The 23,851-nt window shown below is 37.7% G+C and overlaps 3 protein-coding genes across 3 annotated transcripts; 1 reads left to right on the top strand and 2 right to left on the bottom strand.

The window, feature by feature from the left end:
- Nucleotides 1–1,016: 1,016 nt before the first annotated feature.
- Nucleotides 1,017–6,309, bottom strand: LOC111343938 (NAD(P)H-hydrate epimerase). The gene is made up of 3 exons (XM_022951142.2): nucleotides 5,934–6,309; nucleotides 2,308–2,566; nucleotides 1,017–1,620 (listed from the first exon to the last, which is right to left on the bottom strand). Exons 1-3 carry the CDS (start codon nucleotides 6,285–6,287, stop codon nucleotides 1,421–1,423), a joined length of 813 nt encoding a protein of 270 aa, XP_022806877.2. The 5' UTR covers nucleotides 6,288–6,309; the 3' UTR covers nucleotides 1,017–1,420.
- Nucleotides 6,310–7,045: 736 nt separating this feature from the next.
- On the top strand, nucleotides 7,046–10,296 carry LOC111343929 (uncharacterized). The gene is made up of 2 exons (XM_022951133.2): nucleotides 7,046–7,217; nucleotides 9,214–10,296. Exon 2 carries the CDS (start codon nucleotides 9,234–9,236, stop codon nucleotides 10,074–10,076), a length of 843 nt encoding a protein of 280 aa, XP_022806868.2. The 5' UTR covers nucleotides 7,046–7,217; nucleotides 9,214–9,233; the 3' UTR covers nucleotides 10,077–10,296.
- An 11,077-nt stretch (nucleotides 10,297–21,373) lies between these two features.
- On the bottom strand, nucleotides 21,374–22,782 carry LOC148723725 (octopamine receptor beta-1R-like). The gene has a single exon (XM_088734362.1). The coding sequence runs from the start codon at nucleotides 22,612–22,614 to the stop codon at nucleotides 21,676–21,678; it is 939 nt and encodes a 312-aa protein (XP_088590488.1). The 5' UTR covers nucleotides 22,615–22,782; the 3' UTR covers nucleotides 21,374–21,675.
- Between the last annotated feature and the right edge of the window lie 1,069 nt (nucleotides 22,783–23,851).

The following is a 23,851-nucleotide window of genomic DNA, read 5'->3' as shown; positions in this document are numbered from 1 at the left end:
TAATTAATGTATGGGGTTATAGGGAACTCTTTCCGAATACCACTTTTTCAGCTATGGTTATTCATCAGTTGGAGGGTAACAGTCAAGTGAACAGTTAATTGGAAATGCAGTGATGCTTGTCGAGGAACGAAGAAAGGATCAAGGTGGCAAATAAATTGACGCTGACTTATACTTTGCATCCAATTTCTCTATGACTGAAATATTAACTATCTATATGCGAGTGATTAATGTATTTATATGTTTGTTTGTACATTCAACTTTGAGGAAAGACTGCTGAGCTTAAAGATTTTTTCTAAATAATAATCAGTGAAGTCACCTCATTACCAACAGTACACATTTTTTTCCAGACTTTCAAACTGAAACATGACCCTTGGGTCAATCATTTTGGATCCAAACACGCGGTCTAGCGTTGACAAATACAGGAGAGCTGTATTAAGCAAGTTCACCATGGTTTTTTGCAGTCAGTTTTCTAAATACGGACGTTTTCCCCCTCTTATGTAAACTTACTTCCGAGGTCAATGTTAATAGTATTTTTGGGCGATTTGTTTTTCATTTAGTGGTGTAATATGGTTTTTTATATCATTTTTTATTAGATTTTTCCTATTTTTTGGAACCTGTGTTAGGCAGTCAACCCCTCAACCTGACATTCCCTGTGGATGACCACTTGATACAACTTTGACTGTACACTACTTTTAGCAGCAATTAAATTTAATGTCATAGTAACAGTTTCAAAAAGTTAAAGTTGTGAGTGCTGTCTGGGAAATTGCACAGTGCCTGTTCAACATTTTTTAATCTGTAGAGATGACACACATGCATAGGGAGGGTGAATCAGCAGGTATAAAACCACTGATGATAAGAGAGGCACGGTTGACATTTGACTGTCGGCCACTATTAACATAAAGTAAGCTGTGAATGAAAAGGTAGTGACTAAAATGCCCTGTAAGCATGTGATCGACATATTTGATGTACAAGTGTGACATATGTGTATGTAATGCAAATGAATTGGAGGAACAGTATGGATGTTTGCAGTTTATTACTGTTCTTTGAACAAGATGGGTTACAACTGTTGTACAGAAAGTGACTTTAAAATTTTTGTGAGGATTTTATTTTACTTCTGAAAATCACAATACATTTTGTACCTGAAGACAAAAGCTATTGATATGAGTGATATTTACATTCCTTTTAATAAGTGCAGCCACAACAACTTCAGTTTCCAGATAAGTTTGCAGCCTCTGCACAGTTCCTGGTGCTCCTTTTATTAGGAGAAAACAAAGAGGAAAGGCATTACATGTACAATGTGCCAATCACATCAAACTTCCTCAATAGTCACAATGTTAAGAATGTTTCTGATTTTTTAAATTCAATTTACAGAGGACACTTCTCGACAAAGTCACTGTGCTGTATTATGAAGTCCCTTTGTTTACAGCTGTATGCACGGCTCTGTTCCAGGATAATCTGGGAGAGACAAGTTGTACTTTTGTGCCAGTGAATCAGGAACAAATCTGCCTCCAAGAAAGTGAAATCTCCCTTTGAAGTGCTTTGCACAAAGCTTGGGTGCTGTTAGAGATATGAGGAAGTCTGGCTGTATCCCAGCTGGATTTCCATTTTCTACATGCCATCCTTGATATGAAATAAATGGAAAACAAATATATAAATAAAACTCCCTAATATCATGGATGTGACTGAGCACAGCTACTTAAGTATACTCTCTTTTGCTTAGCTTATGGCTATTCTTGTTCAACATTCTGGTGGTATTTCATTTTCATGTCATAATAACATTAGAGAAAACAATGTTTGGAAATATTTCCCCAAAAAAGTAGTTCCCAAAGAAAAAGAAACCTGGCAGTAAAAATGTGAAGTGTTTCAAAACTAGGACTCTGTTTGGCAGATATTCTTGTCAGGTGTTCTGAAAAAGCTGAAAAAAACCTTTATGTAAAAACTGTAAGTTGTCATTTTCCATATGGAAACAAAATTAAAAATAAAAGCTAAGGCCAAGACAGAAGTATACTGCACTTAAGGGATGGTAAAACATAAATATAAAAGGTGATTTTACTTCTTTAATTTATAGATTTTCTTTGTAGAAAGAGAATTATGAGAACATTTCCAATAATGTTGTTTTTTTACACACCAAACAAACAAAAGGTACAAAAAACTTAAGTATAAATGAATTAAAAATAATGGCTTCATCACAAAGCACAATGTAGATGCATTCTAGATGTACTAGTCCGTACATGATGTGGCTGTGTTCATGTACAGTAACCTTTGAAAGTGGGTTCGTATCAGGTATGTCACTGTGCTTAATCTCACCAGACGGAATGTCAACTGAGCAAACAGGAATAGTAACTTCTTCTAAGGTTGATAATACATCTGCAAATGGTGGTCTTGCATTTCCCTTAAAACTAAAGCCAAATATGGCATCCACAATAAACTTGTACTCAGAATCAATCTGTGAAGGTTTAGGCATATCATCCATGAATGGTATGTCCATCCTTACACACTGTGTAACAAGATTCTTAAAAAGCTGCTTTTCTGACTTCTTTGGGTAATATATCTTTGGATTGTATCCCTAAAGAAATTGATGAAAACAGAAAACAATGTCAAAAAGTAGCAAAACATTAACTTTTTGACTCCCTAAGTGATTAACATGTAACTTCTCCATTAATATTGATACATAATCTGGCAAACAGGAAGTGAGTATACTCAAACTTACCAAGTAAGGGTTATAATCTTAATCTACATGTAACATCAAATTCCCATAGCTAATTTACAAGGAAATGTGTAGTAGCTAAGAGCGAGAATTAACAATCAGATCTTGGGAGCCATAGAGTTAGGTAAGAACCAGTTCAGGGCCTCAAGAATATCTATTTTCCAAGTCACCTTTTGACAACCTTTCATCATAAGCATTTCCCAGAGATAAAATTTGGGTCACCAACTGAAAACAAAAAGAGCAGGCACTTTGTGTTTGGAGGGAGCAGTATGCTTGGTATGGTGTATAGGAGATTTACAGGTTATGCTTCCTATTTGAGGAATTAGGGAAATTAAAGAAGAAATGGCAAGCTTTACTGAAAAAAAATGAAAAAATTCCAGTCTGTTCTCATAACCTGTTTGCAAGATAACTGATATTTTGGAACTGTCACCCCTTAATTGACACACCCAAGAGCTTGTACTTACGGCATCAATATTTTTTCAAATGGAAGGGAAACAAGCAGAAAGAAAAATATTCATTAATGTTTATTGTTTTATCTAACACTAGTAATTCTCAGGGAGAAAATTATAAAAAAATCAAAATGTAAAACAGACAGTGCAGAGAATTTCCCTTTTGATATATATTGAGAGTGATGGGATTAGGAAGAGGCTACATGTCGATCATTTATGAGAGGTACAAGGTCAAGGAAATTTAAAGTGGCATTTTCTTTGTTTACCACCTTAACCCATTACACTCTAAGAGTGACATGCATCTAATTCCTCCTTGTAGTAAATAATTATCTTATTAGAATTTTTGTAAAGGTGTAGTCTGATCATCTGGGTGAGTGTAGTCCTGAAGACTGTTGTCGGTGGTAGTGACTGATGTTTCGACAACCTGTGCGGAAGTCATCATCAGAGTTAGACTCTGCGTGGGTAAATTTCGCAGATATTTATTTATGGGGAGTGCGTGACAGAAGTATGCCAAACAGAATGGAATTGGCGTGTTGTCATGTTGCTGTTTCTATTTTCTTCAATAAATGATGATTACACTACTTTTCTTTGTCCAATTATCTAACAAACTTGCAATTGGATCAATATTGGCCAGCCATTCTGACTCTTTGTCGTCAGAAAAATGATTTAAATTGTCTGCCATCTTTTTGGTAACTTCAATCCACTTTGTTGCTTGTGCGATGCAAGAAAACCTGTCTAACAGGTTCTCTGCAGTACAATTACAGTGCGATATTTGTACTTGTCTTGGGTGTTATTTCGTCTATGTAGTGTAGTTAGATAATAACACAGCCGTCAGTCATTCATTATGATCGTAAGAATGTAGGAAATGATTGCCAACCCAGAGAACTTTAATTGGAAAACAAATTCTCCTTGCCAGTACCAAAAGATGTGTATAGAGAAGAGTATGGAGAATATGGATGCTGATGTTAGGTTGTAAAGGATTAAAGTTGATAACTGAAACAATGTTTCATTAAGGGCACTGGTGCACTGGGCTCCACCAAAAATCTCAACAAAATTTATCTCTGTCAAATTTTAAATTTGTCTATCATGGACATACTGAAAACAGCTAAATTTTTGTTTACCACAAGAAAAATCATCCTAAACCACAAAAAAATTTATCAAGCCCAAAAACCAGATGCACAACCCTCAAAACTGAGAAATTTCCACATCCCAGGTATCAAAATCCTAATCAATCAGATGATGTGGTGACAAGCAGGGCATATAGATAGATGGTGGCAAATAATTGTTGCTCAGATCAAAGAGAAACCAGAAACCAAACACAGTAGAACCTAGATTTAACAAAGTGCCAAGGGACTGGGAAATTGGTCCGTTACTTTACTCTAAAATTGCTAATCAAGACACTTAATCGAAAAAATTCTCTGATTGTCTTAAATTTTGTCTTTCGTTAAAATGTGCCTTTCTTTCAAGAGAAAGAGTGTGGGAGTTCCCCTTCCTTTGTGCTGACTTGTCAAATGTCATGATGAACATGAACAGTGTGTACAGTACTAAACACTAGAACACTACTGTATAATTCTGCACTGTTGCTCTATTTCGCATTTGTCTTTGGTCAGGCGTTGATGTTTGTTCATTATATTGGGGTATCTGTATACATTTGGGATTTTGAATTGTGTTCATTATAACAAGGATTTTGCTGTATCAAGTTTTGTTATATATCAAAGTTCTGTGGCATACATTTTACTGTAACTTTAGATGGGCTGAAAAGTATTGTTTTTTATACTGAGGACTTCATTATTGAGGTTCGTTAAATTGAGCTTCTACTGTAGGAAGAACCTACAACATATCACATGAGATACCAAATCCAAAACCCCTTTGTATTTTTGACAAAAACCAAAAAAACACATGCTAGAAAAATGGAAAATCTGCAAACTGTAATAAACAGCAACAACCAAAAAGCGAAAAACAAATCCAAAAATCAGCCAGAATTGCAAAACTGAAATCCAATGCCCCCCTTGCAGTTGGACTTGTAGATGTAACTGGAATGTAGACTTAGTAGCCATAATAGTTATGTTCTGATTATGATTTGGGTATACCGATATCTGAATCTTCCATCTTCACCATTTGATTGCCACATAAAAATCAAATATTTTAGTGGTTTTCTGCATGAAAGAGTTGTACTGTATTTAAAAAAACAAGATAAAAAATTTCAAGGCTTGTAAATTGAAAAATATGTCAGATTTCATGTGTGACAAAAAATTTGTCCTGCTCTGAGGCTGGACGAGAGTGCCTTTGAAGATTGGTAGGCCTTAATAAAAACTTAGTAAGACAAAAATTCACCTGGTGCATTTAATTGTCTCACAGAACTGATCTTTTTGCAAAAAAAAGAAAAAACAAAAAAAACAAAGAACAATGCCTAGTGGGCCCTTAACAGTGCTTCACCAAAACAAGTTCTTGAGAGATTCATAAATTTAGCACTCCTTTGGTTCTCAGAAAAAAAGTTCCCAGCGACACCACTACTATTAATAACAACAACAACAAACATGTAGACAACTAAACATTAAAACAAAGGCCTTAACTCTGCATGATTCGTCATCAAATTTTCTTCACGTAGAGGTAAAAGATAGCAACGAAACCTGGAGTAACTGAAGTTTAAGCTGAATTACAAATGAGCAGGTATATGATCCACCATATGAGCTAGATTGTGAGGAGGAAACAGAAAAAAATGGAACTTGAGTGCCAGAGGACCAACTGGCCTAAAATTGATCTCATTTCAGACTTACAAACAATTTGAGATGCCTGGCTGCTACCAATCCGTCTCCTCCATTATTTCCAGGACCACTGCATACAAGAATGTTCGGATGATCTTGTCCTCTGGGGTAAGCTTTGGTCAGTGCAACGGCCACACTCAGTCCAGCGAGCTCCATCAGCTGATCTACACTAAACGAATACTCATCAAACAACTCTAAATCTATGTTTTGAGCCTCTTCTTGGCTTAAATACTTCATTGTCGTTCGAACTGTGCAAAATCCTCTAAACAGGCCGATAGGGACGCTACAGAGAGAATGGATTCGAAAAATCATCAGCACGAAGACTCCACTTAAGAGTCCTATAAGCACGAAAAACTTCCATTCCATGCCCGCGATCCACCTAATAAAGCAGCGGCTTTTGATCTAACTATCTCCAAACATATTTGTTATGCGTCACGCGTCACGTAATGATTTTATTACTTCTGAAGCACTTGCTATTTTTATCTTGTTCTAACCCCGATTCTAGAAAACCGCTCCCGTGTTGGATGCTCACGAAACACATCCAATTTAATTAAGCTAATACTAATAAAGGAGTATATATGCGAGCGCAAGTCTCCCATTGACAATATCTATATGACCTGAATGTTTTAACGAGAAGCTTGTTGACAAATTTCGGTCAAAACTTAAAATTAGTTTGTGAAACAAAACACGGGACTATCCCCCCCTCCCTTCGTAGATTCAGGGGTTGCCAATGCCATGGTCTTGTTTTTCGATGATAAAAAAAGTAACGTACGTAGTCTCGTGATGTGATTGGATTTCTAGACATTTCAATCTCCTTTCTGCACTACTCCTCGTCAGAATAGCTATTTAAACCTCCAATCCTATCTCTTCAGATGCAGATAGGTGAAATTCAGCAGGAAAGTATTTTAAGGCCACTAAAATTAAGATGATACGTAACTGATGAAAGATGCTGAGTAAGGGAGAGCCGTGGGTGGAGTTACAGGGGATGACGAAGTCAAATAAAGGGGCTATTTAAACGGGCAAAAGTAACTTTTGTAAAGACGTTCAAGTGTACTTCAAAATAAAACAAAACATCAGGCGTGGCAAAACATGACAAAGAGATATGGCGACAGCGTGACATGACATGACATGGCAGTGACGCCTCAGTAATTATCTTGGAATAAGCACACTGACGCTCAACGCCCAGACACATTCGTTCTCCAACGCTTTCAGGAGTCACTTCTCAAAGGGAAGCAAAAAGGCGTACTCTTTGCAGCACTGAAATTAAACAGCCATACCTAAAGTTAGCAATTCAAGGTAATATGATCGCTTTGACATTATGTTAAGAGTTCGTATTTGGAATTTTCTTCTCTCTATTTGTCAAGCGGGCGAACTTGGTCAAACTGATCGAATTCTGCCCTCGAGTGCAAACGTTAAACTTTAAATAGTTTCCCCAGGGTGGAGTTTAGTTTCACCGTATACGCTGCAGCCGACTTCGCATGGGGCAAAAAAATCTTCTTGACATCGATGATGTCAGTTACTATGATTGATGCATAGGTAGATCGAGTTGCTAGCTTGCTTTGTTTATCAAGGGTAAACTGGATATAGCAATCTTTAGTGGACGCCTAATTCAAATGCACGAAAATTCTTAAGCCATCAATTCGCTTTGAGCTCCGTTGCTTTATCTGGCTTTTTCCAAACGACTAACAATTTCTCACCCATTACCCTTTGTGCAAAAATCTCAGTGGCAAATATAATGCATATTTTCCGGATTTTTAATACCTGGGACTTCCATGCAATGAGAACATTGCAACGCACAATAATCAGTTTACTTCACAAAGATATGATAATTACATCTATTTCCCAAAAGGTATTTCTTTATATTCTTGTATTCTTTGAGCGATAGCCGTAGTCAGCTGTTCCCACGAATGCTCGGCTCGAAAATTCAAGCAAATTTTAAAAGTTTTCTACAGCCGTATACCTTCCTTGGTTAACCTATAGTTGACCAAAACGAATGTTTCACTCGCCCACTGACTCAGCACAACAATTTATTTGGATGATTGATGGTTTCTGAATAAATTGTTGTCAGCCTGACTTGACTGAAGAAGTCTATTGAAACGATAACATCGTGATCGCGGTGAATATGCAATAGTTTACGGATGATATTAGGTAATCAAAAATACGTCAGCTCTGTAAAACGTAAACAACTTAAATTAATTAGAGCTTCTATGATTGCCTCCCTGCGTCAATCTACATAACAATCGTTGCTGGCGATTAATCAGTCATAGCATAGTTAATAGAGGGACCCCCTCTATTAACTATGGTCATAGCCCTCGATAACAAGTTTTTAGAGAGGTAGCATGAAGTAAAGTTTTGGCGAATATATTTGAACTCCGTACACAAAGTTTCCTAGGATTAGGGTTAGATATCTTCAGTCCACAGAACAAAATGGCTTATTCAGTCATCGGTGCATTCTTCTGCACAAGAGCTCAATTTTATCTTCTCTAGATTGTTCTAAATATGCGTTAAAATCGGCTTTAGTTTTTGATGGCGCTTCCAATATTATGAATATCGAAGCCTTTAAATCAAAGTATGTGTCTGAAAAACTTATCGTCCAATTATGCCTTCTTTCATTTTCCCCCGGACATTTCAATAATTTGCACGTAGAAATATTAATGTCGTCCTAAATTTGGCATTACAGTATGAACTGAGTTGCGATGGCGTTACGCGTCTATTGAAATTTCTCCCGTACAATTGTCCATCAGTGGCTGAACCTTTCCGAACATGCAGCACAAAAAAGCGGGGCTTTCCGAACAGCACATGGTCGTCAAGCATGGCTTTCCGAGAATCACACGGTCGACGAGCGTTACTTTCCGAATAGCACCCATTCGACAAACGAACCGTTGAGAAAAACATATGCCCTAAATCAAAGGCAACTGCAAGTACAGTGAGCAGCTTTTGTCTCTTTCATAACTTGGCTATTCTTCTTTTCTCGGAAATTGTAATTTTTATGATTAATTGCTACTAAGACTTCGTGTCGTCCAATGCAGTTTGTAATCATACTCGTGATGAACAAATCGGACTCCAGCTGCACGGTCGTCCGATTTTGTTATTACTCGAATGAATGCAGACCGAATTGGTCTCCACTCAGTCCTTTTACCATTACTTATCAAATGTTAACAATAATGATTTGAAATAATAAATTTTCTCATTCCTTAAGGGACTTTTATTCCCCCGTCCCAAATGTAAGCATGAAGATTACTGATTTATTTTTGTGTTTTCTTTGAATTTTCTTTGAATTTCATTTGCATAGCTTTCTCAAGACGAACAATCATGGCTTATGAAGGATACACTACTTTTAAAGTAGAGATCAAGGAAGGTGTGGCTTGGGTCACATTTGACTTTCCTCCAGTGAATGTTCAAGGAAAGCCGATGTTGGACGATCTCAATCGTTTGGCCGAAGCTTTGGAGCCGGATCGTTCCATCAAGGTCGTAGTATTCCAGTCTGCCCATCCTGACATTTTTGTATGCCATGCAGATATCGACATGTTAACCGAGATTCCAGCTTCTGAACGCTCCATGGATGATCCATTACTATACCTGCAAACGGTATTACAGCGGATCAGTGCTCTTCCTCAAGCGACCATTGCCAAGGTAGAAGGAATGGCCCGCGGGGGTGGTCACGAATTTATGCTGGCTTGTGACATGCGCTTCGCCGCCAGGGGAAAGTCGGTGTTCATGCAGATGGAAGTCGGCATGGGCATAGTGCCATGTGGTGGAGGAACGCAGCGACTTCCACGCCAGGTCGGTATGGGTCGAGCCATGGAGATCATTCTGGGGGCACATGACTTTGATGCTGACTTGGCAGAACGATACGGAAGCATCAACCGTGCGCTGGACCCAGACGAAATTGGGCCATTCGTGGAAGAGCTGGCTAACCGTATAGCCAAGTTTCCTGCAGGTTCCATTACAGCGTGCAAACGGTGCGTCCTGGCTGCTGTTGAAACTCCGATTGAAGAGGGCCTGAAGATTGAGGCATACCAGCTGGGGCAAGCCATGTCAACGACCCCTGGAGCAAAACGGTTTGCCTTCGGAAAGGAAAAAGGTCTACAGAATGATATGGAATTCCAGAAGAACTGGGATAAAGGAGTGATGGACATCCAAGCAGTACAGTAACTTATAAGCATGCTTTTTTATTTGCCTGAGTTTGCATAAGAAGACTCTTTACGTACGCCAATTTGTAGGTCGTGAATGCGTTTGAAAGGGGGAATAACAGCTACAGTTATATAATTATGTTATATGGCCTGCTATGTACATCGTGTATCTTTGTTGTTGTCAGTTTCCTTTTGGGTCGGCAGTAGAATATTAAAGTTTGAGCATTGCAGGACGAACTGAACATGTTTTCTGGTGGTCTCTTTAGTCTTAGTCAAGATCTTCTTTTCCCTCACGGTGACTGGCATGCAATTTCTCCTTGGGAACATTTAACAAGGGCAAGACAGACATTAAGGTCAAAGGAATAAATGAAATTATCACTAACTTAAAAGAGCCCGTGATTGTTAAACTAATTTTCCATGTTAATACCGTGGGAAATGTCTGGAGAACAGTTTGGAGAATGTGCATTCTGATTAACAAATGGTAAACACCACAGCGTACACTATTAAGTCATGGATGCATGCGGGAGGTTGCTAAGCACGAAAGAAGTGTAAGAGTCGCGCGAGGCGATAGCCGAGAGCGACTCTAGCTTCTTGAGTGCTTAGCAAACCTCCCAAGTGAATCCATAACTCAATAGTGTACGCTGTGGTGTTTACCATTTGTTTTATAACATAACATTGATACACTGTAGCTAACGAGTTCCCTTTTATTTAAAAAATCTTACGTGACCAGAAAAAACAAGCGCGCGCGGAAAAATAGTATTTGCATTTGCTCACGTCAGCAACGTACACCCATGCGCAAATAGGGGGACGCTAAATTGACCAATCAGAGCGTGCGCTTTACTTTGGTTATGTTATAATGTTAGCTTATAGAGGATTACGGAAAGCCGGTTGTTGGCAAGAGGCATTTGGTCAGAGTATTATTGACAGAGTTGGAATACACTTTCTCAAATTCATTAATAATGCATGAGGGCAACAGCCAACGAATGAGGCATATTTGGGTCACATGCATGGACCTTGATACCCAATGAGCACTCAGATGAAAATCTTAAGGGTGTTGATCTGAGATGAAACATGGTTTGGATCTCAGATCAAATACTTGCATTTTAATGAGCATTTTCACTAATCAATACATCGTTAACAACAATTCCAAAAATGACCTCAACATTATTTCATGAACGGTCTTTGGTGGATGTTTCTCCACCAACTTCTCAACCATCTCTATCACAAACTTGCTGAGCTAGTAATTCAATGTTACTGCATCTATTTCTTCGGCTAGATTGCAGAATACCTGGCCACTAATTTACATGTCATTGAATAAGAATAGCCTCTATTGTGTTATGCTCCATCCCTTCCGACACAGGTAAATGAGGTGGCCCGGTATTCTGCAATTGCTCCATTTCTTCAATGCTGGTAGAAAGCTGTGTGACCTTGAGTAAATCATAATCTTCGAAGAGTGCTTCTGGGTCGAACACGGGAGCTATAAAAAAAGGAGGAGTTTGCCATTTGCCAAAAAATTGTTACCACCCATTTTTTCTTACATTTGGTAAACGAGGGAATAGCTTTTCGACTAACGCGCGTTATTCGTAAACCGTTTTTGGGTCCCTAAATCTTGTCGCTCCGTTATCTCTCATGGTCACTCACCAACTACACAAAACAATAAACCATGCATGCATGTTAACGTAATGTTATGGAATATGGCAAAATTGCATCGCTGCATAAATTATTGTTCTCTCATTTGGGGAGGACTGTGGTTTAATTGTTTCATTTGAGAAGTCATCTCAAAAACCGTCGTGCTTCATGTTTCATCAAGGGTTCCAAACACCTCAAAACAATGAAAGTACTCGGCCTGCGGCCTCGTACTTCCATCTTTTTCTCGGTGTTTGGAACCCCTGATGAAACACGAAGCACGAGTTTTTGATATATTACTTCTACGTAGTGTCCAACCCTCACATTATATCCTTTCTATATCTTCCAAAATTTCAGAATAATCAATGGAAACGGTGAACATTTAATCCGTATCTCAGTGAACACGGCTAGGACTCTTCAGCTTTTTAAGTCGTTGCGGATACGACTTCTCTAACAAACTTCTGCGTTGCGCTTGAAACCCAATCAACAAAACGTCAAAGGGTCGTTGCCTCGAGGTTGACATACTTCGAAAACTGTTTCGTTTGTTTTTTTCTATGATTATTTTTTTTTGTTTGTGTGTCCTCTTTTGGTTTTTTTTTTATGAGGGTGTCTTTTTTTATTGTTTCTGTTTCTGCTTTGTTTGTTTTGTTTTTGTGTGTTTTTCAAAGGAATGAATTATAGAAAAGCAGGGTCTTTTCATTGAGGGGAACATTTAAACAGGCTCCCCCTAACTTTCATTGATGGTAAAATTTCACTGAGCCTGCCCTAGCCCAATCGGCGCTCATCCTCGGCGGGGATTTGGTTAGATAATCTGACCCTAATCTCCATAGCTCTCTACAAATTCGCACCTCGGGCGCCACTTGAGATCCATTCTCTTGGGTACAGAAAATCCTTGCTAAGGTCCTGTGATGTGATGCATTCAGGCTAGCTCGATAATATAGAGCAAGGATAATGATCTATTCGAAAACAAAATGAAAAACCAAAAAGCAAGGCAGAGCATGCGATTTCAAAGTTGGCTGTTTCGAATCCTTAGAGTAGTCTCGTATATTTTCATATATCTTGCGTTCGTTTGGATGTAATCATCTGCCCTTTTTTAAAACGATGCGGTGTGACCCTTAAACTGAAGCGGCAGTTACAGTCGTTTGCAAGTAGTAACGATGTCTGTGTATTTGGAACAGATGTACAAACAGACTGCTAAAATTCATTTAAAGCCGTGAGATGTGTCCTTTAGATAGACACTCTTTTACTTAGTTTGTTTTAAAGGGATCATGTGATCGAATCTGTTTTCTGCGACACTAGAAATAAAAGTATTTCAGGAGGGGAAGATATCAAACCAAAGATGCATTTTTTTAAAATAAGGCTTTTTCGCAAGAGACTAGTTTTCTACATGCAACATTTGCTTTTTTCTCGTCAAAAATTTTCAGATAACATTTTTTTTAAATCTTACTTCTTTAGAAAGGACTGAGCAATTTCACTTCTAAAGATTAAAAGAACAAATCAAAAGCCCAATAATTATCTACCCTTCACTGAAGTAAATATCTTTTTTCGTGAGATTGAGTATGTTTAAAAACTCAAAGGAGGCACATTTCGATGTGATTGGTCAGGTTTGGACCTCAGCCATGAGGTGTTATAGAATTCTCCTTTACAAAAGAGCTCACCTTGAAATCTGTTGAACCGGCGATTTTTAATTGTGCATGTTGCGTTTGGTAAAAGAAACTCATGGACACCGTTATTTAAACAGATTTCGGTGACTCAATAAATCTTGTTATTTAAAGGCTTCAGTTGTTTTTCTCTAGTAAGTACAACCTTTGTGCTTTCTGGAGCCAGCTCTCACCATGAACTACGTTCTGGTTGTTTTAGCTTTGTGTCTGGTTACTGTGTGTGCTCAGAGTCCTGAGGGTATGTATTAAATTAAAAAAGTTTCATGAAATTACGGGTGGAGTTCAAAATCACCAGATATTTCACAATACACGCGGAATTTACACCAGTACCCTACTAAATAAGTATATTTAACTAATCTTAAGCTCTTTCACTCATCCCATTGCTGGATTCCAACAGTCGAGGTGAATTGTAAATTCAAACTAGACACAGATATTTTTGTTTTTAGACGTGTTTTCACCTTCTTGAAGTCCTCCAGAAGTCTTGGATATCCCTCATGATAAATAGGACGTATCAACAATTTTTGAAAGTGTCTTAATTAATTTTTTTTCTTGAAAAAAAAAAAGAAGAAAAAACTACTCAGCGCAGTGCTCAAGGAATTTCCATGATGTGATGTTTCCATGATTTAACTGTGGGGACAGTCAGCAGAACGGTGTTATTGGATGAGCAATGCAAAACCACTTCTTAGACTAAAAAATTATAAAAGAGTTTGAAACACCCCCATTACATCATCATCCCGTTGCTCGATCTATTGGAGGTATCGTCCAAAACGCGGACGGCGTAAATTTTTTTTCCCTTTTTCTATATGTAACGAGTCTTTGAATAAATTTTTCCTTAGCTCCCTCTGATCATTCACCTTCCATCGCACATTTCTATCCTACCCAACTAATATTCTGTATTCTTTAAAGATGACTGACTGATTTTGCTAAGTTAATTTATTAACCAAATCTTCATTGCTCTAAATGCATTAGAGAATGAAGATTCCTTTGATCCGGACCTGTTTGAAGGAGATATGATTCTAGAGCCAGGTCAGCGGTTGGCAGCTGAGTTTGGGCTTGATCTTGATGAGCTGGCGTGGAAGCGTCAAAAACTGACAGTGGCCGAATGGAATCGTTCCTTACAATATTCATCCCAGTCTTGGTAACGATCGCGATTTATTCGTAAAATAGTATATAAGAAAGGCAAAGAAAACAAAACAGCAAAAAAAAAAATTATTTCGTGACACTGTAACGGATTACATCAAGTTGTATCACGAGCGCCTACAGTTCCCTCTTTGAAGTTTCCGCGATCTCAGTTTATTCACCCTAAATACTTTTTTACTAATCTCATTCCTGTTCAGTTTGTTTTGTTCTTGTTACGTCTTTTCCTGTTTTCTTTTTTTTCTTTTAACTTATCCATTAATCGTTTATTTAATGACTTATATACCAGCCACGCAACGAAAGGCAATGAAAGCAATCCAAGCTGGTATGGATATTTGGAGCAGCCAAACCTGCATCCAGTTTGTGCAGAGGACAGATGAGAAGGCTTAAATAGAGTTCTTCAAAGGGTATGGAATTTGAGAACGCCGGAAGAAGTTTAACATTCAACAGATTTAGGGGACCATTCCTTTTTATTATTCGCGGGCGGAGGGGGAAGCGAGGGGGTGAATTAATAAAAAGTGTACGTGGGAGGGGGGGGGGTGGATAGAGTATTGGGAATCCGATGGTTTACACGAGGAGGGTGGGGGGGGGGAAGCTAAAAATATCCCAGTGCCTTAAGGGGAAATAAGGTAGGTTTTTATGCACGCGAGCCCGGCTGGCCGGTCTCTGAACTCTAAGAGACAATGACAAATTAAAGAATCGAAATAATTTCCTTCTTGTTGTTGGCAGAACGACTCTGTTTATGTTATGAAAGTAAGGTTAGATGACTGAAATCTTACCAGGGAGAGTCATCACCGTGATAATGTTAGTGTATAATTTTATAACTATGTGAGATATAAAAAAAGCTTTTTTGAATAAACTTTTAGTACAAATTTTCTTTCTTTAGTAGTTCGTCCTACGTGGGACGTATTGGGAAGAAACAACTGCTCTGTCTAGCTGCTGGATGTTAGGGCAAAGGGGCAAGGACACAATGTCACACGAAATAGGTAAGTCTGAGTAAATTAATCCCGATAGTGATCGATTTTGCATTGGTTTTGGTTTACTATGTAAAGTGCATTTCGATCGAAGGTTGTAACAATAAAACTAAAGTAGCAACAACAATCAGTAAGAACAAAGCCGAAAATCAGAAGAAGCCAATAGAAATTCAAAGTAAAACAAGCAAACGAGCGGAAAAATGCCAGTGACACCTAAGGCGCGATTTGTTTTAGTTTTAAATCTGACTTGTTTAAAAATTTGCGCGAGTTTTACGGACCAATAAGTATTCAGAAAAGTGAAGCATTGCAAAACTATATGAAGCTGAGCTCCGATGTTTCTGTGTCTCATGGTTCCATCTTGTCATCGAAACCTGCTCCACAACCATGAAAAAAAATTGGTAAAATTGTACTTTCTATTCGTTTTGTTCTCTTTGCAGAACATGCCCTCGGGTTTTTCCACGAGCAATCCCGCCCTGACAGAGATGAATACTTGACTATACACTTTGAGAACGTCAAAGATGGTAGGTATTGTTATTTTCTATGCATCCGGCGATTTGTTTCAATGTTATTTGCTTCGGCAAAAGAAATTAAATTTTTAATTTAACATATAATATAGATGCTGCAAGGGTAAGAAGTAACTTGGGATATGCTTCGACTCTGCATCGACAATGGTAACATACCTATCATTGTCTCACTGAGACGCGCGGGCCAGAGGGTTTATCCTCACCGGTGAAAGCATATCTGTCGGTGATCCGATCACATCCGAAAAAGGCCGGTGTTTTTAAACACAGGCCAAATTATGTTTTGTAAGATGCTCCAAATGTATTTCTAACAAGTCTTGATGATCAAAATTGACACAAACGTGTATGGCTAAAGCCGATGATTGCAGTTTTCAATCTGGTGAGTGTAATGTCAAGTACATCGTTTCGTGTAAATGTGTTATTAAACAAGAGTGAGATCAAGGTAAGTATGGACACTGATAAAATAATTTTGTGATCGTCTACTTTAATTAAAGGTTTTTTTCATAGGAAGAGCCGGAAACTTCAGAAAGTATCGGAAGTCTTTCGTCAACACGGTCAGTCTAACCCGACATGATTATGGCAGTGTGATGCATTATGGGGCCAGATATTTCAGCAAGAACAGAAAACCGACAATCGCGCCCAAGAAGAGCGGGGCAAGTATAAAGTCCATGAAATATGAGGGCCATCAATCACACCATCAACAACTATGATATTGACAATAATGACGATAACAGCGAGATTTTTTTCGTCTTGTCACGAGCGCGGAAAGAAAGGAAAAAATACGGAGTCCCCATAAGGAATCGAACCTCAGCCCAGCCTTCGGCGGATTCCGCGCTCCATAGCTCTACCACTACGATACAGACTCCAAGGTGAGCTGAGCCATTACAAGGTCAATATGTGACACGAGTCTTTCATGCTCCTAGAATCAGCAATTTCGAACTGAAGGCGTTGCTTTTGTAAATTTTGAGCTCGGTAAAGAACTAGCGAAGCATTGTTTTTCGTCTTGTCTCGTGTGTAGGACAAAGAAAAATCTCCTGAGTCCATGATGATAATAGTAATGATGATGATGATAAAACTTACGATTACCTCACAAAATTAAAGTGCAAGCCAAAGAAATGTAAGGTGGAATTTGTATTTTTCGGAGATTTTAAGCGTCAGTACTCCTTTGAAAAGTAAAATTAAGTTCAATAACATGTCTTTTTTTTTTCTGGTATCCTGTGCAGATTTACATTGGTTAGCGAGCTGGTCCCATCTGAACGGATGTTCTTGAAATGAACTCTGTCTACATATGCAGTGGACCAAGTTCTTTCAGTAAATTCAGACCATTAACCCTTTAACTCTCATGAGTGATCAAGGCAGAATTTCTCCTTACAATATCAACACAATATCAAGCAGACAAGTGATGAGAATAAATGAAAATATCAATTGACGAATTATTAGTTGATCCAATACTTAATTCTGAAAACTAACAAAATAAGAATTGTATGACTTACTGACTTAAGCCTTTTGGTCCCCTGAGGAACATATATGGCCGTAACAACATTCCTCCAACGCACTCGGTTCTGTGCGGTCCTCTTCAGCTGTGCCCATGTTGTTCCGATGGCCTTCACCTCTGCGTCAGTACTCCTGCGACAAGTCTGTTTCGGTCTTCCTACGTGAGTCAAATCGACAGCGTAAAAAGGCAAAACTTAGAAAGAATACTGTAAAATTAGCTTTGAAACTCCGTTCACCTTTTGGATAGTTCTCAAGCTCAATTATATAATTTGCCAAAGCCGAACTGAACTTGCACACGATATGAAATTGTTGTTTTTCATTGGCGGCTCCGTGGCAACTAAGTTTTGTTTATAGAAGAGCATATTAAGCACTATGGCTAAAAATGAGACGGTTTTTGAATGGCCGAGGACGCTGCACCATCAGGTTTGTAAAGCAGTGGCTTGAACCGTATAAATCGGCATGTCAACAGCATTCCGGTCAGATTCGCTGAGAAGACAAAACACGCCCGTGTAGCACGGACACCCTATCCCCAGTCGTTATTGTGTGTATCATAGCCCCCCAAAATACAAAAATTGGCTCAACTAGAGGAAGAATAAACCGAGGTATGTTTAAGTACAAAATGTCTATTGTGATGGTAATAAATTAAGTTTCACTTTCCACCTTAGTTTGTAATTTTTTTTCTAAGCTGTATTTTTTTTTCTGAGCAATAATTTACTTTCCCAACAAGTCTTTGTTTCCCATGACAATTATGAATAATTTGAAGTATGTGTTTTTTTATGCTGCTCTTCCCTCAGTAATCATTTTATTTTATTTCTTTCTTTTTGCTTTTTCTTTTCTTTCTTTACTAACTTACTGCTATCTGCAACATAAAATGTAGTAAGCTAACAGAATACTTCTGGTCTATATAGCTCCCTGATTCACAAAGTAACATTACCATCTTGCTACTACTTGAAAACAAATTTTTATAAAAACAAATGTTTAAAAAACAAAAGTACTGTAAGGTAAAATAATTATAATTTAATCGATTTATGTGAATAAAGCACTGTATTGTCTTTTCTCGTATTGCAAAAGCCTTGAATGAATCAACTATCTTCTAAACTTGATTTCTTATATTCAGAAGCTGCCTGAATTATAAACAAAGAACTTATGTTAGGTGTTTATGGAGGTGGAAAGAACATAATGATTATGATGACTAATCTTCCAAATTAGAAATGTCAGAGGGAAATTATCAGAAGTATTTCTGAAGTCAAAGTTGTTTGTTAAAAATGTTCAGGAGAAAATTGATTAGATTAAGTCAGCTGTCAGTTCCCAGTTAACACAAAGTTATGAGGAGTAACCAAAAGCTTGTAATTAGCCTGTGTACTGCTGTGCCTATCCAGTGAAATAAAAATCGGGGAAGGGATATTCCCAAACGTAAACAATGATAGCACCATACAAATGTCCTTTTCCCAACTTATTACTGGGGAGGGGAGCACTGGTATGGCTATGCTAGTTGTAGTCAATAAGAAACTCTTAACTAATTTTTGCAATATACATATATTTTGCCACCTTGAAAGAAAATGGCTACAAGTCAAATAGGAATGTTTCATAACAATGTTTTGTAGGGATATGATGTAATATTACTGATGGGATGATCATAATTATCCTTACAGTGGTAGAGCATGAGATGTGTATGTAAAGCAAAGCTAAGCTAATCTTAAAAAAAATGAATGGAAGAAGAGTAGTTGATTATTTGCATAAATTAATACAATGCACATGCAAGATAGTGGAATATACTTCAGGTAAACATACATGTGCCTGGAAAAGTTTCAAATGACTGAGTTATAAAAATATAATAACAATAATAACAATAATAATAATAATAATAATAATAATAATAATAAAGTGGGTTTCATTGAAAATGCTTTCGGGTAAAACAATTAGAGCTCTTTGGGAAATTAAAGTAGCTGTTGTTGCGACAGAATAACGCTTGTTTAGTAATGTTAACAAAGGAAGTGGAAATCGAAGAAATTGTGAATTGTTTGCTGCGCTAAGGCTAGACAAAGATTATTATATAGGCGATTGATTGAAGGCGCTGAAAATATGCAATATTTGAGACCTTCCAAAATGATCGGTTCATTTAACCAGTCTTCAGACTCGCTGGAAAAGTATCTTACAGAACTAATCTCCTGCTTTGTCTGGATAACTATCGCTGTTTTTGACAATTCTGAAGGCGAGGGCAACTGAAGAACCAAGATCGCGCTTCGTAACTGGACGGCCAGCCTAAGTCAGCAAACAGCACACAACTCCAAACAAAATGACTCCCCTATACCGCTATTTGTTAAGACGTGGTTTTAGTATTAAAAAACATTCAAAGGATCAAATATAATAAACACTGAGAAGTATCATGCATATTTTCCAACCTAAAAACCACGCAAAAGGGCGATGTCTTCTTCGAACTCAGTCTACAAACATATGGAAGCGATTGGCAGCCTAAAGTTGATGACCACTGACCAGTTACTGTGACGTCACGAAAACGTATTTCCGCGGTGTCCTGGCGCATGAAGGGAAAATGCAATCGAACCTGCTCATTATGCTAAAAAGGTACGTCAGTGAAAAATAAAATTAAAAAATTTAAAATATATATTAAAAAGGAAAAGGCTGCGAGTCTATTAAGTAAATTTACTGCTCGTACATTTATGCTGATATTTCAACATTAGCTTAGATTTAAGCTATAATGAGCCAATGAGACATCGGGCTTATATTGGAACTTATTTTCTTTTATCAACTCAGATAATAATGTAAATTGGAAGTTCACTTGAAACTAATGACCAACCCGGAACTTTTAAACGCGCTCGCGCACGTATAATGCAAAACTTGTCCTTTCATTCACAACGTTGTGAAAATATCGGGACCCAAACGATCCATTAAGATTACTGATCACTTCTCGTGCACATCCGCTATTGTCATCTATTGCATAACTTGCACTTATTGTAAAAAGATGTACATTGGCGAAACAGGAAGACGACTAGGTGACCGATTAAGAGAACACCTTCGTGACGTAGACGGGAATAACAAGGACACATCAAAGGCAGTCGCTAGACACTTTAATCTACCTTATCATTCTAAGCAGATTATGGCAGTGTCCATCCTTTCCTTTTATTTAGGTAGCTCGAAAAGTCGCAAAACTCTTGAACAAAAGTTTATCTTTCAAATCAGCACTTTTAATCTCATAGATATCAACCAATCCTTTTTTCTCGTCACCATATTCCCACTAAAAGTGTAGCTCAGCTTTCTGCATATAAACACACACATACAACCCGAAATTCCTGTATTTGCTCTGACGAAGGGCTAACGCTCGAAATGTCAGCTTTGAAACTCTTTACGGTGGCCAATTTACATTATCAACTTAGTTGATAAAACCAAACAACCCCCACCGATGCAGCACCACAGTTTCCTTAGAAACTTACCCCATTTAATATACTGGAGGTAATTAGATACCAAACGTTGATGACAAAAATAAAGATAAACCAAAAAAAAAAATGTATGAACGATCCTCGACCAACCTGAGCAGCCTATTTCTACAATCACTTGCGTCCGTAAGAAAATGAAAGATGGACAAAACTAAACACAGGTGAAAAATTACGTTGTCATGTTATTAATGATGATAATTGAACTGCGCTGAGTGCAATTTAGTCTCACGGAGGAGATAAGCAAATGAAAAGTGAAGTTATGTTCGATTTAAACTGTGCAAAAAAATTCAATATTATCGTTTTTTAAAACCCTCTAAGATAATTCGTGCTCAGTTGATAGAAGGCCTTAAGTTGGTGTGGCCTGCTCTTTGCATAATGGTTGCCATAAAAGCAGGGAAACATATGAAATGTCATGAGAAAAAGAAGATGTGGTGTTTCTTACCCAATCATAATATAGCCCCAACATCGATCTTTTACTGAATTACAAACTTTCAACTTAAAATTTGATATGATTTCTATATAAACGATCAATACTGAAGAAATATGGGATTTCAGTTATAAACATAGTACCACTTCCTTCCATGAAGTGGTTGTGACACAGTTTGAATGTCACTTCGGCAAAATATTCCGAGAATTCGATCAAAATCAGAAATAACGCGTGCTATAGGTTAAATGTCGAGCACAGTCATCGAATAATAGCAAGAACAAAATCAAGAACAAGAGTACTCAGTACCAAACACCTAATCTTGGATAATTTCATTCGTTTACAGCATCCAGACAAAGGATGCGACGATAAGTTGTCTTGACGGCGATTCTGAAATCCCGTAACCGTAAACAGTACATGATTGGATTCAAAGAGGAGTTGGAGAACATTAGTGTTACAGTGAACTCGTATATCAAGACCATAATAAGGTTTGGAGCGCCGCTGAAGATCATGTTTACAGCTGTAGTGACGAAAAAGGGAAAGTAGCATATTAAGAAGGCAAAAAATACGTAGAATGTATTTATGGCGGATCTTCTCAGTTTTTTCAATCTACTTGTTTCACTTTGTTCACTCTGTGCTTCCATTTGCTCGTGTATTTGAGCTTTGTGGCGTTTCACAATCAGGTAAATTTTGATATACACTGCAAATGTAGCCATCAGCGAAATTGCTATGACAACTGCTGCAAGAGTTGAATACAGTCGGAACCCTTCAAGCCAAACAAGGCTAAGTAAGGCGTTTGTCACCCAAATCGACAGCTGCATCATATTGACCCGTCTTTCGGTGACGAGTTGTTGATATCGCAAATGCAGTCGAATCGCCAGAAATCGATCCAAACCAATAAATGTGATATACAACAGCGAAACACCAGCAAAAAATGTTGTCGATACGCTGTAGGCAGTCATGATTTTACAATCAGGAATATAATTTTCGTAGACTTGATATAACACCATGATATACAAAGGATGAACGATAAGGCCGACACCAAGGTCAGTCACGGCCAGTCCAAACAGAACACAGTTCGAAGTTGTCCGCAGAGACGAAACGAGCACAAAACTGAGAACAATCAAAATATTTCCCAAAGATGCAGTGAACATGAGCCCGATATTGAAGATAGCATTCAACAATATTGCGTATTTGTATTTCCCAATAAGTATTGTGACTGGAACATCTACGAAGCATTCACTTGTAGACACGTTTACCGGTAAACTCATCTCTGAAATTGCAGTAGCTTCGTATTTCCTGTCAAACCTCGCCGTTTTTGACCTTTTTTGATCTCAGTGTTGATTTAAGAAAGCTTGATGCGTTGTCTGATATTTATCCGTGGCTATGACTCAAAACATGAACTGCCTGATCGAGAGTCATTTAAACAGCTTAGTCCTTTTAAAAGCTAATTGCCCACAAGGTCAATATGAACATATGCAATACAGTGTTCAATATTCCAGGATTCATTTGGATGAAAAAACACTTATATCCGGTTGAAAAAACTTTAAAAAAATTGCAAAAAAAATTAGTTACCTTCAACCTCTGATCAAGTGTAAAACAATACATTACCGAATAAAAATGATCTTTATGTTTACGGCTAAGAAGAATGGGCATTTAACTAATTGATGCCGTGCTAGGACACCTCTCTTTCATCTTTTAACCCATTATGACATACACAAATGTTGCTTGAGTTACTAAGCCGCCAAACACTGATTAATTATTAATTAAATCACTTTGAAAACGTGAGCGTGAAAATTGCTTATTCTATTTTATTAGAATTCTGTTTTTTTTTTCGCGGACCTTAGCTATAGCGGCTGCCAAAACAGTACGTCATCAGTCATTTTACGAGCATCTTCTTGGCTTAAAATAGGTAGCGGAAAAACCAACTAAAAGGGAACTAAGTAAGAAATGATCTGAAGGGAAAATGTCAACTGATGTTTTTCCTTTTTATCACTGAAATAAAAACAACAACAAAAAAAAAAACAACAAAAAAAACAAAAACAAAAAAAACCTGACAGTAATCGTGTCTACAGAGTAGCCTATCCAAGTGAGAAATATGTTCCTTCCTTTTTCACTAAAAAATTTTTCCACTTTGGAAAACACGATTTTTCTTGAATTGCACGACACGAAGTCCGATTACCGATCAATTGTGTTAATAACAAAATGCTTGAGAAAGATGAATGATAAATTTAACCCGATACGACCTCATACTTTACTTTGAGAACAATGATTTGATTTTAATTTCAAGGACTACCCAACTTGAACAATTTAAAAGTTGCCTTTTTAGTTGGCCAGCATTGGCTATATGGTATAGTTGAATTTTATTTGCTGATGGGTGTAGGTGCCATTTTTTTGTCCCCTTATAACTATCCGATCTGGCTTCTCCAAGTGTTTCCATAAGTTGGATATATTTTCACGTTTCACCCTCACAACCACTCAGTTAAATCCATCATTCTTAAAAACTTC

This window comes from Stylophora pistillata, chromosome 9, assembly GCF_964205215.1.
Source record: "Stylophora pistillata chromosome 9, jaStyPist1.2, whole genome shotgun sequence".
NCBI classification, from domain to species: domain Eukaryota; kingdom Metazoa; phylum Cnidaria; class Anthozoa; order Scleractinia; family Pocilloporidae; genus Stylophora; species Stylophora pistillata.
The sequence above is the reverse complement of the archived record's forward strand: the minus strand, read 5'-3'. Positions and strand labels throughout refer to the sequence as shown.